General features: G+C 37.9%; 1 protein-coding gene across 7 annotated transcripts in view; it reads right to left on the reverse strand.

Moving 5' to 3' along the window:
* zswim7 (zinc finger, SWIM-type containing 7) overlaps positions 1–16,411 on the reverse strand; it is an 82,909-nt gene that overhangs the window by 38,698 nt on the left and 27,800 nt on the right. For 5 of the 7 annotated variants that reach the window (XM_061961980.2, XM_061961977.2, XM_061961975.2 and 2 more), the window contains exon 5: positions 7,054–7,220. In XM_061961980.2, the coding sequence (XP_061817964.2) occupies positions 7,110–7,220 (111 nt within the window). In that variant the 3' untranslated portion in view covers positions 7,054–7,109. Of the gene's footprint in view, positions 1–6,295; positions 6,974–7,053; positions 7,221–16,411 lie in introns of those variants that run through there. The other 2 variants (XM_061961976.2, XM_061961978.2) reach the window with 2 other exon arrangements.

Below are 16,411 nucleotides of genomic sequence, written 5' to 3' on the forward strand. Positions count from 1 at the left end.
GTAACAACACGAACAGGGACGGATTCAAGTTGCACCAGTGGCCCAAAGATGCGAAAGTGGCAAGAAATTGGACGTTTGTTCCGCACACTTTACCGACGAAAGCTATGCTACGACAGAGATGGCAAGAATGTGTGGGTATCCTGCGACACTCAAAGCAGATGCATTTCCAACGATAAAGTCAAAGAAATCTGCCGCCAGACCCCCATTGAATCTGCCGGAGTGTGTGAGCAATTCAGGGACAAAGGACCTCGGTAGCACGGCAAGCAATGGCGGCAGTTTATTCCCGCAGACGAGCGAGCTAAACCCCCTGGATGTCTTGGCTCACACCGTCCCTTATGCCACCGAAGATGATCAAGAGAAGAATATCGACCCTAGCTTCCCTGGCCTGCTGACATGAGGGTATGTCTACAGAATATATTAATTGATGAAAATTGGGCTGTCTGCACTCTCAAAGTGCATGTTGTTGCCAAATGTATTTCATATGCTGTAAACCTAGTTCATAGTTGTTAGTTTCCTTTAATGCCAAACAAACACATACCAATCGTTGGTTAGAAGGCGATCGCCGAATTCGTCCTCGCTTTCTCCCGTGTCGCTGGCTGTCGTGTCGTTTTCGTCGGTTTCGCTTGCATACGGTTCAAACCGATATGGCTCAATAGCTTCAGTTTCTTCTTCAATTTCGTTTTCGCTACCTGCCTCCACACTACAACCATCCGTTTCAATACATGCGTAATCTGTTGAATCGCTTAAGCCGCTGAAATCCGAGTCTGAATCCGAGCTAATGTCGCTATAGCTTGCTGTTCTATGCGCCATGTTTGTTTGTGTTGGCTTCACTATGTGACGTCACAGGAAAATGGACGGGTGTATATAACGATGGTTAAAATCAGGCACTTTGAAGCTTTTTTTAGGGATATTGCATGATGGGTAACATTTAGAAAAAAACTTCGAAAAATATAATAAGCCACTGGGAACTGATTTTTAATGGTTTTAATCCTTCTGAAATTGTGATAATGTTCCCCTTTAAAGATGTTCACATATTTTATACTACAGTAGTACCTCAACTTAAGAGTGCTTTGATATAAAAGCTGTCTTTTGACTAATTATGCTGTAAGTTGGAAGCAAAGATTGGAGTAACAAGCATCCCTGCCACTATTTGGCATAGTAAATGTCACAGTGAACCCCGTAAGAGCCCCCCAGAACATCTGGTTTTACAAGCTAGCATTAGTTTGCCATTTCTCTCTCCAAAATTGCGATTTAATATGCTATTTTTATATTTTATATATAAAAAATGCATAACACTGCGAAAATAACGAATGAAGGAAGACATGTTACTTTTAGACTGTCAATCAACAAATTCTTGTCTTAAGCTGCCACACATTAGAACAATATGCAATCATTTACTTATTTGGCTTTATGCAGACAGACTCTGAGCTTTTGTCTACATCATGCTCTTAAAATGATAAATAATCAATAAAAACTATACAGTGATTATAAAGTAATGTAATGATAATATACAATAACAATGCAGGTAACTATTTAAGATTATATAAACTTGTATTTTTCATTACTGTAGAATTGTATCATAAACAAAAACATAAGATGGACTCATTTGTGTAAGCAAACAATTTGCTTAAATAAATATTGAACATCTTTAAGTGCATTTTTATTCCCCCCAGTTGGAAAAATGAGGTCGGGTTGTCTTTTTGTTTGTTGCCATCACATGATCGCGACATCCTCTCTCCTTGGTTTGTTTTAATAGTCGTATATCGCCCGTCCAATATGAGGTTGAAAAATTACCACACCGACATATTTGGCTTTGGAAAAAAAAAACTCCCTCCTACCTTTTCTAACTTAGCGGCACTACTCACTGGCGAGTAGAGAGGCTGTCTGTGCTTCCTGTGTATGTAAAGCTGGCGCCCCGCGCTCTGCCCGCCAAGACGAAGATTTCGAATGACTGAAGTGTGGGCTCACTGTGTTCAGTTAATTCTACTGTTCAATAAACACACTTAGGTAATGAGAGCGATGCACAGAGTGAGACCTCTTACTCCCTGTTAGAAGCGAGAGACGAACAAACCTGAGGCTCCAAAATTCTGATAGGCGAACCTGTCTGTCAATCAAATGCCGGTGACGGTGGGACGGGGGGCCTCAGCCTCTTTTGGTTATTTATTTATTGCACTAGTTAAAACCTCAATGTCAATCGTGCAGCTTTAGCTCAAGATTAATGAACATAACTGTTTGTTAAATCGTGGGCAGGAAGAAAGAGAGTGCAAAGGACAGTGCTAAGACAAAGTGGATGATAGTCATTCATTCATATGAAGAAATCAAAAACATGACTTGGCGAAGCAATTTGAGCATATTGCTGCTAGTCTGCACCATAATGACGGGCCGCCTAAATGTCCGCGTTTTGAAACATTCATTTTCGCGTCAAATAATAAAAATAGGATGTAAAAAAAAAACGTGTTGAACACTGGCCCAAGTCACAGGTACTCGCTGTTCCTTATCTCTAAACCTTGCACTGAGTTGCAGGACGGGCAGACAATCAGGAGCACGGAAACAAGCTCGCTAGTTAGCTAACCATCTAGCTGGCTTACTTGTTTTCGTCCTCCGAGCCTCAACGTTGACGGCTGTCCACTTTGCTGCTAATCATATTTGGATGATTACAATCTGAACACTGTTAGTTCTGAACCAGTTATAGTTGTAGAGTATTTATTAGCAGCCAGCGAGAAGGTATATTTTTGACGTGACGGATTGGAAACAGAGGTCCTAAGACTGGAAGTATAATACCTGAGGGGGCGTGGCTACAGGGTAGAGTTGCCAAATGGGAAACCATTACTGACATCTTTGAATGCATGTTATAGAATTTTACATGACATTTTCAGTGGTCATAAATGTTATTAAATGATCAACTAAAAATATGTGGTACATTACATCTGACATGTAAAAAGACAGCCAAAAGAGGTTGGTGGATGACAATAAATCTAAAGTAAAGTGTAGAAATGCACCCAATTGCAGGAAATGTAGTCTTGATTTTTCGATATTGTCTTTCGGGGTTTGCATGGCAGCAATTCCTGCAGAGAGAAATGTTCCTCTTTTTTTCTCAAAATGTGCGCACCTCCCTGTACTGAAGCAGAATGAGTTAATGCCAGCTAAGAATGTTGAAAGAATATCTAAATGGTGGACATTTATCCATGAAAATATGAAAAAGCTGCTGATGGTGTGGTTGATGGAGAAGCAACTTGAAGGAGATACCGTAGAAGTCCTCTCTCCAAGGTAAATGATGTACATTATTCTTACATTAGTTCATAAAACTACTGTGGTTGTTAGTAGTATTCTATTGTATTGTTTTTATACAATATTTATTATCTAAATGTTTGTTTTCCTTTTTAAAAGGCATGTTACATGTTAGAATTGTTCTGTTTTTTGGGGAGATAAGCACCAATTGAAACGATTTCTATTCATTTCAGCTCTGTTACAGAACCAATTAAGCTCGTAAGTTGAGGTACTACTGTAATTAAAATACTTTTTTAACAAAGCTGCTGCGCTAATTTCACTGCATGTACTGACCACAATCACAATAAAGCCCACGTAGGTATGCAAATCTTAACTTAAATGTGTGCAATTTGTCAGTTTCTATGGTAAGATCCAGGTTACGACTACCATGCTTTTATTTTAAAGCTTACTTTGAACTGAACAGGAAGTCACTGCATTCACATTCTATTGCTCTGTAACTACTTGTAGACAGTAGTTGGACTGCTTAGTGATCATGATGAAGTTGAAAATACCAACATGCCAACATAAACTGACCAATTTTTCACAGCAAAGACCCCTTTCGGTCTCAAATCTTATGTCGCACTTTTTAATAATAATAATTAGAACGTGGTGGACCAAGACTTGATGTCGACATAAGCTTAAAGCTAATGCCATTTAGCTGTCATATGTCATTATATGTCAATAGTGAGGCCTTAAAGGGGAACTGCACTTTTGGGGAATTTTGCTTATTGTTCACAATCATTATGAAAGACATGTTGACGGATGGATTTTTTTTATGCATTCTAAATATTAAATGAATGTGATCAAAAATCTGCTTACGATGGAGCCTATGGGAGCCGCTCTATTCTGCCTATGAAACGCTTAAAAAAACATCCAAACACCTCCATTAAGGCTTTATATGGTACATGATGTAAGTATACTGTATTTGTAATGTAGTAACGTTTATAATATTTAATATCTACGTACGTTGATCATTTTTAGAATGCGTGGCGCAATAATTTCAAAAACGAATCTCAACGTTTACTTTTTTTTAACATCAATGATTACTATTCACTGCAGACTTCTTGAGAGTCAACAAACATAATAAAACATCACTTACTGTACAATGTCTGCTGTCATTAGGATGCCAACTGCTAGGATGTTCATATATTCCCATTAAGATGAAGAATGACTCATAATCCTCGCAAAGAAAAGAGGGGTGGAACCAAGCATCTTTTTGTGTCGTTCTTGCCATTCCGGGTCTAAATTGGCTGTCAAAGTGTACCAACTTGATGGAATACGTCCTTCTTGTTCTTCTTTTCAGGTAAGATGCATGATTTATGATCTACAATAAAGTTTGACGAGCAGGAAAGCGAGAAAACAGGTTACCACTCAATGATGTCAACATTGGCACACAAGCTTGTGATCACAACGCCGCTATAAATAGTTTGTCTGCGTTAGCACTTATAATAACATATTATATAATACTTGGTTAATATTCAAGGCATGAAATGTAAATGGAGTATTGTTGGCCTTTTTTGGATGTTTTTTATTGGGTTTTATGGGCGGAATAGATTACCTCACATTGGCTCTGCTGTAAGCGGACCTTTATTAACGAGTTACAATGTAATAAAAAAATAAAAAAATACATCCGTCGTCATGTCTTTCATAATGATCGTGAACGATAGGCAAAATTCCCAAAAAGTGCAGTTCCCCTTTAAAAGCTGAGGATGATGGTATCATTGTTGTCTTGATCTGCTTCCTTTGGCCACATGCAACACTTTTATGACAGCTAAATAAGAAGCAAAATGCACTAAACGTGTATATCATGTGCTCTAATTGGACCACGTGCCCATTGCAGCTAGGAGGTTTTTGTCACCTTCACCTGATGACACAAGCGATATAGTTTGGACGACACATAAAAATAAGTATTTCTACAGATGTTTGATACATCTCTGATTTGCTGCGGACGCAAAACAGTTTCTTTTTTTAATCATTGGATGTAAAAAAGCAGGTTGGAAAGGGGTGTCAAAAATTGGCTCGTATATTTCTGGAAACTTGCCAAGGGGAGTTTAACAGTTATTGGTTCTTTTTAACATGACAATACATGTTATGTTTACAGCAGTAATATCAAAACAATATGCTCAATATGACCCTGATGTGGAACAGAGAATTCAGAGAGATTCTTTACTCTTGTAATTAGGGATGTCCGATAATGGCTTTTTGCCGATATCCGATATTCCGATATTGTCCAAATCTTTAATTACCGATACCAATATCAACCGATACCGATATCAACCGATATATACAGTCGTGGAATTAACACATTATTATGCTTAATTTGGACAACCAGGTATGGTGAAGATAAGGTACTTTAAAAAAATAAAAAAATAAGATAAATAAATTAAAAACATTTTCTTGAATAAAAAAGAAAGTAAAACAATATAGAAACAGTTACATAGAAACTAGTAATTAATGAAAATTAGTAAAATTAACTGTTAAAGGTTAGTACTATTAGTGGACCAGCAGCACGCACAATCATGTGTGCTTACGGACTGTATCCCTTGCAGACTGTATTGATATATATTGATATAGACTGTATTGATATATATTGATGTATAATGTAGGAACCAGAATATTAATAACAGAAAGAAACAACCCTTTTGTGTGAATGAGTGTAAATGGGGGAGGGAGGTTTTTTGGGTTGGTGCACTAATTGTAAGTGTATCTTTTTTATCGTTTTTTAGGTTGATTTAATAATAATAAAAATGAATAAAAAAAACGATACCGGTAATAAAAAAACGATACCAATAATTTCCGATATTACATTTTAACGCATTTATCGGCCGATAATATCAGACACCTCTACTTGTAATGTATTTTTAGTTTCGCCATAACTGATTAATGGCATTTTGTTACATGCTCTTCCATAAATTTGTAGTGCAAGATGTTTTTTGTCATGACCAAATAATTCTTATTTATTTCTGTTGGTTCCCATGGTAAGTTTCCAAATGTATAAAACTGTGGGGTCCGACAACAAAACAGCAATCAAAAAAAATCAAGTTTTTAGTGACTCAAACACTGAATGTGTTCCTAAATTGGGGTGTGGTCTTTTTGAAGATGGGGCAACGTCGACTACATCATAGGCGCTAGACTGGTGTTTATACTAAAAAGGTTAGGCAAAGTACAGGAAACACATTTCAGGCTCTTGCACTCGTGGTTTTATGTCTTTTCCTGTGCCTCATTAGTGGTGGTTAAACTTTTGAACTGTGGCGTCGTGTGTATGCACCCCTTTGTGTCCCACTTGACTCATATCAAGGGCTAAAAACAGGAGTGGGCTAACATTCCCACGGAGACATCGATACTGTAACTGCACTGTAAAGTTGTGTTGTTGTCTTAGTTGACTGATGTGTAAATAAAATAGAAGTACTGTACTTGTCACCCTTTTTACAAGCTATTGTTAGAAGTACCATATCTCCTGCATGTCTGCACAAAGGGGCGAAATCTCAATGTATGGTCAACTGTTTTGTGAATAAAAGCCATGTTTATATTATCACAGAACACATTTTATTCATAAAGTCATAGAAAGATGTTGATTTACAGATAACACGTGTACTACTAGCGTGCGGCCTCTGTTTCCCCATGGCGAAGCTAAAAATAAAACGGTGCAACCTCAGTGACCAGATGAAGAACTCTTTGAGAGACAAAGTAAAGCAACATCTGGTGTCTTAAAGAGAGGAATAAAGAAAATGAGCTGTGTGTATGTGTGTGTGTGTGTGTGTGTGTTCCTGTCCTCTCCACACTGACCTGCAGCATCCAGTGTCCACATCCTCCCTGCTGGGTCACAGAGGAATATGTGTGCGTCACGGTGGTGAAGTCCCACTGAGCAACACCGTCATCTGCTGATCAGGCACGCTTTGCGTGTGAGTCACACCCATGGCCTCACACAGGTACACAGCCAGGATGTGCTTGCACTGCAACAAGACGGACACAAATACAATCAGAAACTAAATTGACGCTGTGACGCCATCAGCGTGCGGGTCATGTTGTTATATGCACACAGAGCTAATAGTACCATATGAACTACTGGGATGCTTTGCTAAATTCAGACACCTTTGCTGTACTAATTAGGTGATTAAATATGACAAGATTGATGAAACGTGGTCGGTGTTCTAGCATATCAAGGATGTCACAGTTACAGAGGAGCTCAGATGATAACAGTGGATCACATGATGCAAAGAATGGCAAACAATGCCAATAAAACTATACTTCCAACTCTTTCATGTGGAACAACTCAAAGTACCACTTCAGTAGGGCTGTAACAATAAAAGAAAATAAACAACAAAGAATTGCTATTGTCAACAAGTCGCTTCATAAAGATTGAATTGATAGACCACCAGGAATGTTCATGTTTACCCTTTTATTCCTTCAGGTGAAAAATTGCAATCCAAGTAATGGTTCTGGATAAAAAATACTTTTTAAATGTCACGTTTACAGGACATCTTGCACTTTAAGTCTGTCAATTTATTTTTCACTGTGGTTATATACTTTGTGGGATAAAGTAAAACTATATGTTGCTCAGTAAGTTATGTTTATTACGTTACTATTGACTTGATATTAGTTTTATAATAGGCTTTAAAAAAAATTATTATAATTAAGTGGCGGACTCGCCGTAAACTCAAACGCGTACAGCAGATCATAAGCAATAATCAATTGACTAGTTGACTAAGTGAAAAAAAATCGGCGCTGACTTGTCGCCTATTTAAATAATGGTTAGTTGCAGCCCTACTGTACAGCAAACCATAACACAATGATTATCAGCACATAACACCTGTCACTAGTATTAAAGATGAGCACTTTCTTCAAATAATAGAAAAACTTTACGAAGCAATTTTTTTTTAAATGCCTGAAAAATATTTATTGACATTGACCATCCATCCATTTTCTACCGCTTATTCCCTTCGGGGTCGCGGGGGCCGCTGGAGCCTATCTCAGCTACAATCGGGCGGAAGGCGGGGTACACCCTGGACAAGTCGCCACCTCATCGCAGGGCTAACACAGATAGACAGACAACATTCACACTCACATTCACACACTAGGGCCAATTTAGTGTTGCCAATCAACCTATCCCCAGGTGCATGTCTTTGGAGGTGGGAGGAAGCCGGAGTACCCGGAGGGAACCCACGCAGTCACGGGGAGAACATGCAAACTCCACACAGAAAGATCCCAAGCCCGGGATTGAACCCAGGACTACTCAGGACCTTCGTATTGTGAGGCAGACGCACTAACCCCTCTTCCACCGTGCTGCCTTGACATTGACCATGTGGATCAAAAATGACTACTGGTAATTGCATCATTCCTGACAATAATCTAATACAGTACTGCTTTTGTGGCAAACAGGTTGCCTAAAGGTGTTTCAAGGAAACTTTAAACATCCTTATCTTTTCTAATTAATATTTTAGTGATTTTAGCTGAGTAAAATGTGGTCTACTATTCTCAAGTGTCACATCTAACACCATCTTTCTGTATCTGAGGACGGGTTGCTGTCATGTGCAGTATTTAGTAACATCATTATTCATCATTATTCGTAATATCATATTCATTTTGTATACAAAGATAATTCTTTAATGAGAACTAAATGTGTCACACTGTCTTTATAATGCGATAAAAGTGTGTTTAGTTGTCATTTTTGTTGTGTGAAAGTGCTGAGCTGTCAAAGAATGCCATTAACTTGTCATCTAAGTCAGTGTTTTTCAACCACTGTGCCGCGGCACAATAGTGTGCCGTGAGATACAGTCTGGTGTGCCGTGGGAGATTATGTAATTTCACCTAATTGGGTTATAAATATTTTTTGCAAACAAGTAATTATAATCCGCAAATGTGCCATTGTTGAGTGTCCGTGCTGTCTAGAGCTCAGCAGAGTAACCGTGTAATACTCTTCCATATCAGTAGGTGGCAGCAGGTAGCTAATTGCTTTGTAGATGTCGGGAACATGGTTTGTCGTGATCACGATATGCGGGAGGCAGTGTGTAGGTAAAAAGGTATCTAACACTTAAACAAAAGGTGAGTGCCACTAAGAAAAGGCATTGAAGCTTAGGGAAGGCTATGCAAAACGAAACTAAAACCGAACTGGCTGCAAACTAGGCAAAAACAGAATGCTGGATGACAGCAAAGACTTACAGCGTGTGGAGCAGACGGCGTCCACAAAGTACATCCATACATGACATAACAATCAACAATGTCCCCACAGTAAAGGATAGCGTCCGCACAATTTAAATAGTCTTGATTGCGAAAACAAAGCAGGTGCGGGGAATAACGTTCAAGGAAGTCATGAAACTGCTACAGGAAAATACCAACAAAAGAGGAAAAGCCACCATAATAGGAGCGCAAGACAAGAACTAAAGCACTACACACAGGAAAACAGCAAAAAACTCTAAATAAGTCAGGGTGTGATGTGACAGGTGGTGACAGTACACCTACTTTGAGACAAGAGCTGTATTGATGCATGCTTGGTTATGCTTTAAAATCATATCCAACAATTGCGAGAACAACGTTTTATTGTCAATATTGGCTACAGAGTTTCATTTTATTATGTTTTCCGCTGGTGGTGTGCCTCACAATTTTTTCAATGAAAAAAATGTGCCTTGGCTCAGAAAAGGTTGAAAAGCACTGATCTAAGTAATATGATCAGAAGTGCAAAACTGTCAGAGCAGGTGTTAACACACTCTTACAACATTCTTCTGTGAACTCAAATAGGACAGTGAGAGCACTCCCAGGGTCATGAAGTGCTATTTTTACTACGACCGTAGGCATCTAAAGATGTCCTAAAGCAGGGGTGTCGAACCCGTTTTCATCGCCACATCGCAATTATGGCTGCCCTCAGAGGGCCGTTTGCAAAGGTGAATAAACATGAATATAAATGTAAATTAGTCTTCTTCTATAGCTTGCACATGCAACTGTTCTTTAAATGACATTTGTTTTACTCACAGAGTGATGGATAATTTGCTTTGAAATCGTAAGTCAAGGTGACGAGCAGATTTTTACAATAAGTATTTATTTTTGATAACCAAAAAAAAAAAATGCTTGGAACATCTGGTTACATAATCAGACAATATTAGAGAATTATTAAAGTATGCATGTAGGACATTTTTCTGTCAATATTGAAAGAACAACTACATTTAACCAAAAAGTGCTTTTTTTATTTCCAGCCTTTCGCAGGCCACATAAATTGACATGACGGGCCAGATCTGGCCCCCGGGCCGTGAGTTTGTCACGTCTGCCCTGAAGTGTGACTTCCTTGTGGTTGATGATCATCCTTACTGTTTTCATTTCATTTCAATTGAGCTAAACGATAAACACTGACGACAACAAAACTAGATCCGTAAGTACAGCTTTTATATCATGTCTTCTTTATTTTTAACAAACATAGCTGTCAAAATCCCACCCCTCTTGACCTTCAATTCAGTGCATTTTCTCTAACTTGATGTATTCATATTTTAGTTGAAGACCCCTAAACTAGTTGTAACTAGTACTAGTTAGGGTTGCGCGATATAGACGATATACGGTATAAATGATATCAATTTGGCCAACAATAAAACTATTAATATTGTTGGCCAAATTTGACAGTGACAAGCTAGTATCTAGTAGCTAATGTCCCTCCACAGTGCAAAGCCATTTCTAAGTCAGTAATCCTCACCTCCATGACGGCAAATCAACTATTTTTTCTTACAAATAGTAAACATGCTTTACACTACACAACGTTGGAGGATATGCTAACTGCAAGCTAGAGCTCTTGAATGCAAACAAATTAATACAAATATCAACCGTAACGATACCAAGTATAGTATCAGTATATGTTCGATACTACAGTGGTTAGGTTGATATTTTCCATGTCAAACACGTTTTGTCGTTATTGTTCACAAATTCAGCAAATTCTGTAAGTCCCTGGACACATGACGACTTAAAGGTAAAGGATTTAAATCAGAGCCAATACTAGGAAATCCTTTAATTATTTTATTAATATTTTTACACAGCCATCCTGTATTCCTTTATGAATATAATTGTGATCAAAAATGTGAATTGCAGTTTGCATATTTAGGCAGGTTGTACTATATAATTCAAACATTATTACAGTGGAACCTGTATTTAAAAACCCCTCATTGTGCAACATTTTTGATATATGCTTTGTTGTACAAACCTTGTATCAGTGAATGAATTTCATTCATCCATTGTGTGCCTTGTGCTGCCATTTTGTGCCCACATCTATTGTGGGCTGGCTGATCAATCTTTGGTGCTAATTGTCAGCTCAGTAGTGTTGTCGTTAGCTACTGTGCTCAATACTATATGTGCCTTTTAAGTGTTTGTTGTTTTTAAAAAATATATTTTTTGTAATTTGGCTAGCTCAATATGAGTCCCCAAAAGCAATGGACAAGCAATGTGTGGTCTGAAAAATTCTAAGAATAAAACCAAAATCTACAGCAATGTACGACACTCTTCCCCCTCCGCCTCGTTTCATCTGCTCGTCAAAAAGATTCACAGACAAAGTAAAGTGGATTTTATCTTTTTAAATTCTAAATAATAGCAGGGACCTGGCTGTTCAAGTTAAAGTGTTTTGTCATTTCAAACAGCGAGTGCACCACAGGGCTAGTGACAGTGTGTGCGTGTCAGCAGGGCGGCTGGATATAAGGACATTCAGCTAGTTGTTTTGACTTTGTTATTAAAGACATAGTTGATCTATCACTCACTTGTTATATTTGTTTGATATACATTACTGTATAGCGCCTTATACTTTATTGTGTTCAAAGTGTACAAACTTTTACTAAATTAGGGACTTTTGTTGAGGCTGGAACCCAATATTTATGTTTACATTGTTTCTTATGGAACAATTTGCTTCAATATAAAAACGTTTCCTTTAATGAACCCTATTCAAGAACCAATTAAGTTTGTAAATCGACACAATATATAAATTGTTCCTGTTCCTGTTTTGTTAGGAATTGAGGACTGGGTCAGTGATGATGAAGTCTTGGGAGAGTCAGCAGAGGCTCTAAAAATAACAACATGGCTGCACTGCAGCAGTCTGAGACTCTTGAACTTAGCTTGTATTACTGTTTATGGACTTAAGTAATTAACATACAGGATCTATTTAAGCAATGTGCATTTACTGCTGTGTAGGAGACTATATACGAGAGGACAGATTTGTGTGCCATACTGTTTGTTTACCGCTTTATTTTTGTTACTCTATTTAATCTTGTTTATAACTTCTATTTTTCATCTGATTCAATGATTTTTCTTGCCATCTTTTTTTGACAAGTTATATATTTCAAATGGTTTTTATTGAGTTTTCAGAATGCTATAGGAAGGGAAACCAAAACAAGACAGTTGAAACTGACAGAGAGCAAGTATGCACAGTTGCATGGATGCCCACATGGAACCCATCTTCAGTGTGCGCCATATCTAATTCATATACATACACACTTTATAGACAGCTTTTTTTGCTTCCATTTGTTACATTGTTGATAGTCAACCCACGTACAAAAAATAATTAAAAATAACCAAACAAACGGGGAAAAAAAACAGAAGGAAGAGAAGAGCAAGACGGGGGAAGGGTGGGTTGAGATGTGGAGAGCTACTGATCTAAGGTGGTTGCATTGTAAAATATTGGTCACTTATCAAATATTCTAAAAAGTCACACCAATTTATTTTTAACCTTTTTGCAGAGCCCTGAATTGTGCATCTGATTTTTTTTCTAGCTTAAGAAACGCCAGAGTGAATGGAATGGAGGTGTGGTAGATTTCCAGCCAAAAAGGATAACTCGGCGGGCGAGTAATGTTGAGAACGCTATGAAGTCTGAATGGTGTTTTGATTGTCCGCTGTTGCTAAGGATACACCCAAATATTGAGATAACTGGATCTGGCTCCATTCTTTTTTTTTTTTTACAAATATATGAGAATGTATTGAAAATCCCTGACCAGAATGTGTGTAGATTAAGCATGCCCAAAACATGTGTCCCAGAGTGGCAGGGGCCTGGTGGCATCTAATGCAGTTTGGATCTAAAACGGGTATAACTGAGCTGGTCTGACTCCGCAAAGGTGCAGGCGATTCAGTACCTTAAAATGAACCAATCCGTGCCTAACACAAATTGAGGATGTATGTACTCTTGATAGCTCTCTACCAGTTTTCCTCTTATTTTGACACATTAAACCCACTTTAAAATCATGGATGATACATACTCATACATAACGATGTATGTAAAGGTGTGTCATTCAAATTGACAAAGACACATTCCTATGCTTGCCGGCCACCATTAAAAAGGGAAAGAGGGTTGTAACGCCATGTAAAACAAAGGTGTCAAACTCAGATCTGTGTCCAGATCTGGCCTGCCACATCATGACGTAAAACGTTGAATGACGCAGACACATTTGTTATTGGATACTTTCTAATGTGGTTTTTGCCTTGGAGACTTTACATCTGCAAGTAATATGCAACTATAAGTATTGGGCACTTGTTTATATTGACAAATGTAGGATTTTAGGCTGCCATATTGTTTAATGAAGGACACTTATTACGTATGCTAGCTTGTGAGCTAGTGTGTGTCTTGCTTTTGTGTAGTTGCTAGCTCCTAGTAGCCTAAAGCCTACCATGTTTGCCTTTTATAGATGACTTCACTAAAATACAAAAAAACAAACCTTGTGTGCCTATTGGAGGACATTTAGATGTTAACTGACTATCCAGCTTGGCACAAGCAAACATGCTGCAGGTTTGCTTATATCAGAAATTTTACATAATTGTTTTTTTTTGCCGATATTGGACCGATATCCAATATCAATTTCGGATCAACACTCCTAGCCTAAATAGCTGCTTGTCACCTTAAAAAGGAACTGCACTTTTTGTGGGAATTTTGCCTATCGTTCACAATCATTATGAAAGACATGACGGATGTATTTTTTTAATGCATTTTAACTCGTAAATAAAAGTCAGCTTACAGCAGAGCCAATGAGAGGGCCTATATTTCGCCCATAAATCCCAATAAAAAAAAACATCCAAAAAGCGCCAACAATACTCCATTTACATTTAGTGACTTGAATATCAACCAAGTATTAGTGATATTGTTTTTATAAACACTAACACAGACAAACTATTTACAGCGGCGCCGTGATCACTACCGTGTGTGCCAATGTTGACATGATAGACTGATCAGCTGCTTCTTTGTTTCCTTGCTTGTCAAACTTTATTGTAGATCATAAATAATGCCTCACATCTGGACAGTAGAAAGAAGAGGACGTATTCCAACAAGTTGGTATACTTTGACAGCAAATTTAGACCCGGAAATGGCAAGACTCTTGGTCTCACCCCACCCCCCACCCCCCTCTCTTCACAGGGATTATGAGTCATTCTTCATCTAAATGGGAATATATGAACATCCTAGCAGTTGGCATCTTAATTAAAGCAAACCTTGCACAGTAAGTGAATGTTTTAATATGTTTGTTGGCTCTCATGAAGTCTGCAGTGAGTAGTAATTAGTGATGTTTTGATAAAAAAAAAGTGAACGTCGTAATGCGTTTTTGAAATTAATGCGCCGCGTATGCTTAAAATTGTATATAATACGTAAATATTAATTATTATAAATGTGCCTACATTACATATATACTTACAGCATGTATATCAACCCTTAATGGAGGTGTTTAGATGATTTTAAGGGCTTTATAGGCAGAATAGAGCGGTGCCCATTGGCTTCATTGTAAGCGGAATTTTGATTGCATTTATTTAATATTTAGAATGCATTAAAAAAAAAAAACATGTATCGTCATATCTTTCATAATGATTGTAAACAATAGGCAAAATTCCCCAAAAAACTGCAGTTCCCCTTTTACTTATGAGCTGTAAAAAATATAATAAACACAAGGCAATTATACATTTACATTTATATACAGTATGTTCACTGTTACAAGCGGCCCTCAAGGGCAGTCATAAATGTCATGTGGCCCTCAATAAAAACTAAACTATTATAGTTATGAACTACCGGTACATTGTTTGTTCAAATTTGCTCTACTTCTTGGATCATCCCCTTAAACCAAATAGACGAGATGATCGCTTTTTTGAAGCTATTTAAAGCAAAAGTTCAGGGATGATGCTAAAACCTTTGACACAAAAATGTCCTAACCACAATAAACACAATTATGCTTTGTCTTACCGCTAGGGTTGCATAATTAATCGTTAAAAGATAGTGATCTTGATTCATACATGTACGTGATCTTAATTCTAAACATGGATGATTCTCCACATGCTGCATTATAAACAAACGCAGCAGCGACTATGCCTCTTCCCACAACAAATGGTAAAAAGTCTTTTGAACATGGGAGTCTGCTGCTGCAGCCTGCATCCGAGTGATACAGTAAGTAAAAATTTTGACACAGGAACTTTTGTGTTAAAGACCGTGAAATGGATGAATTCCACACTTTAATAATGTATGGGCACCGAAACTGAGTTCCTTATCAACACAGGCACAAACGTGTGCAATAGTAACCGGGCCGGAAAAAAAGCAGCTATCGGTGGCTCATTTATGTGCAAAAACGATATCTTGACACATTGATACAGTGATCCAAACACAGACACACACAGTCTGACGCTATTTTTACATTTTGTTGTCGGTCTTTACACGCAAAAAGTAGTCACCAGATCCAAGACACACATTTCACCGCAGTCAGTTTTCACCACAACACACAACTTCCTAGTTATGCACCAATCAGGGTTAATGGGAAATGCACTTTTTGGGCGGGAATTTTGCCTGTCATTCACAATCATTTTGAGAGACAAGAACACACTTTCCTACAAAGCCCTCTAAAACAACTTTATCATCAATGTTTTGAATACACGCTGCAAGTATGTACTGTATATAATTTTGTAACAGACACATTACAAGAACATGTAATACGTACAATATTTACCGTATTTTGGTCATTGTATGATTTTCTAGAACTTCTTTCCTGGGCGCATTGATTTCAGTGCCTATAGCAACGTATTTCCTATTTCTGGCAACAAACGCCTGTTTGTTCCAATCCTGGCAGACTTGGTAATAGACTACGAAGACGACAGTGGTTTGACAAAGGAGGATTCACAACCTTATATCTTTTAACCTGAATATACACAGGATAAACTACTGTGCTGG

Source organism: Nerophis lumbriciformis, linkage group LG09 (genome assembly GCF_033978685.3).
Source record: "Nerophis lumbriciformis linkage group LG09, RoL_Nlum_v2.1, whole genome shotgun sequence".
NCBI classification, from domain to species: Eukaryota; Metazoa; Chordata; class Actinopteri; order Syngnathiformes; family Syngnathidae; genus Nerophis; species Nerophis lumbriciformis.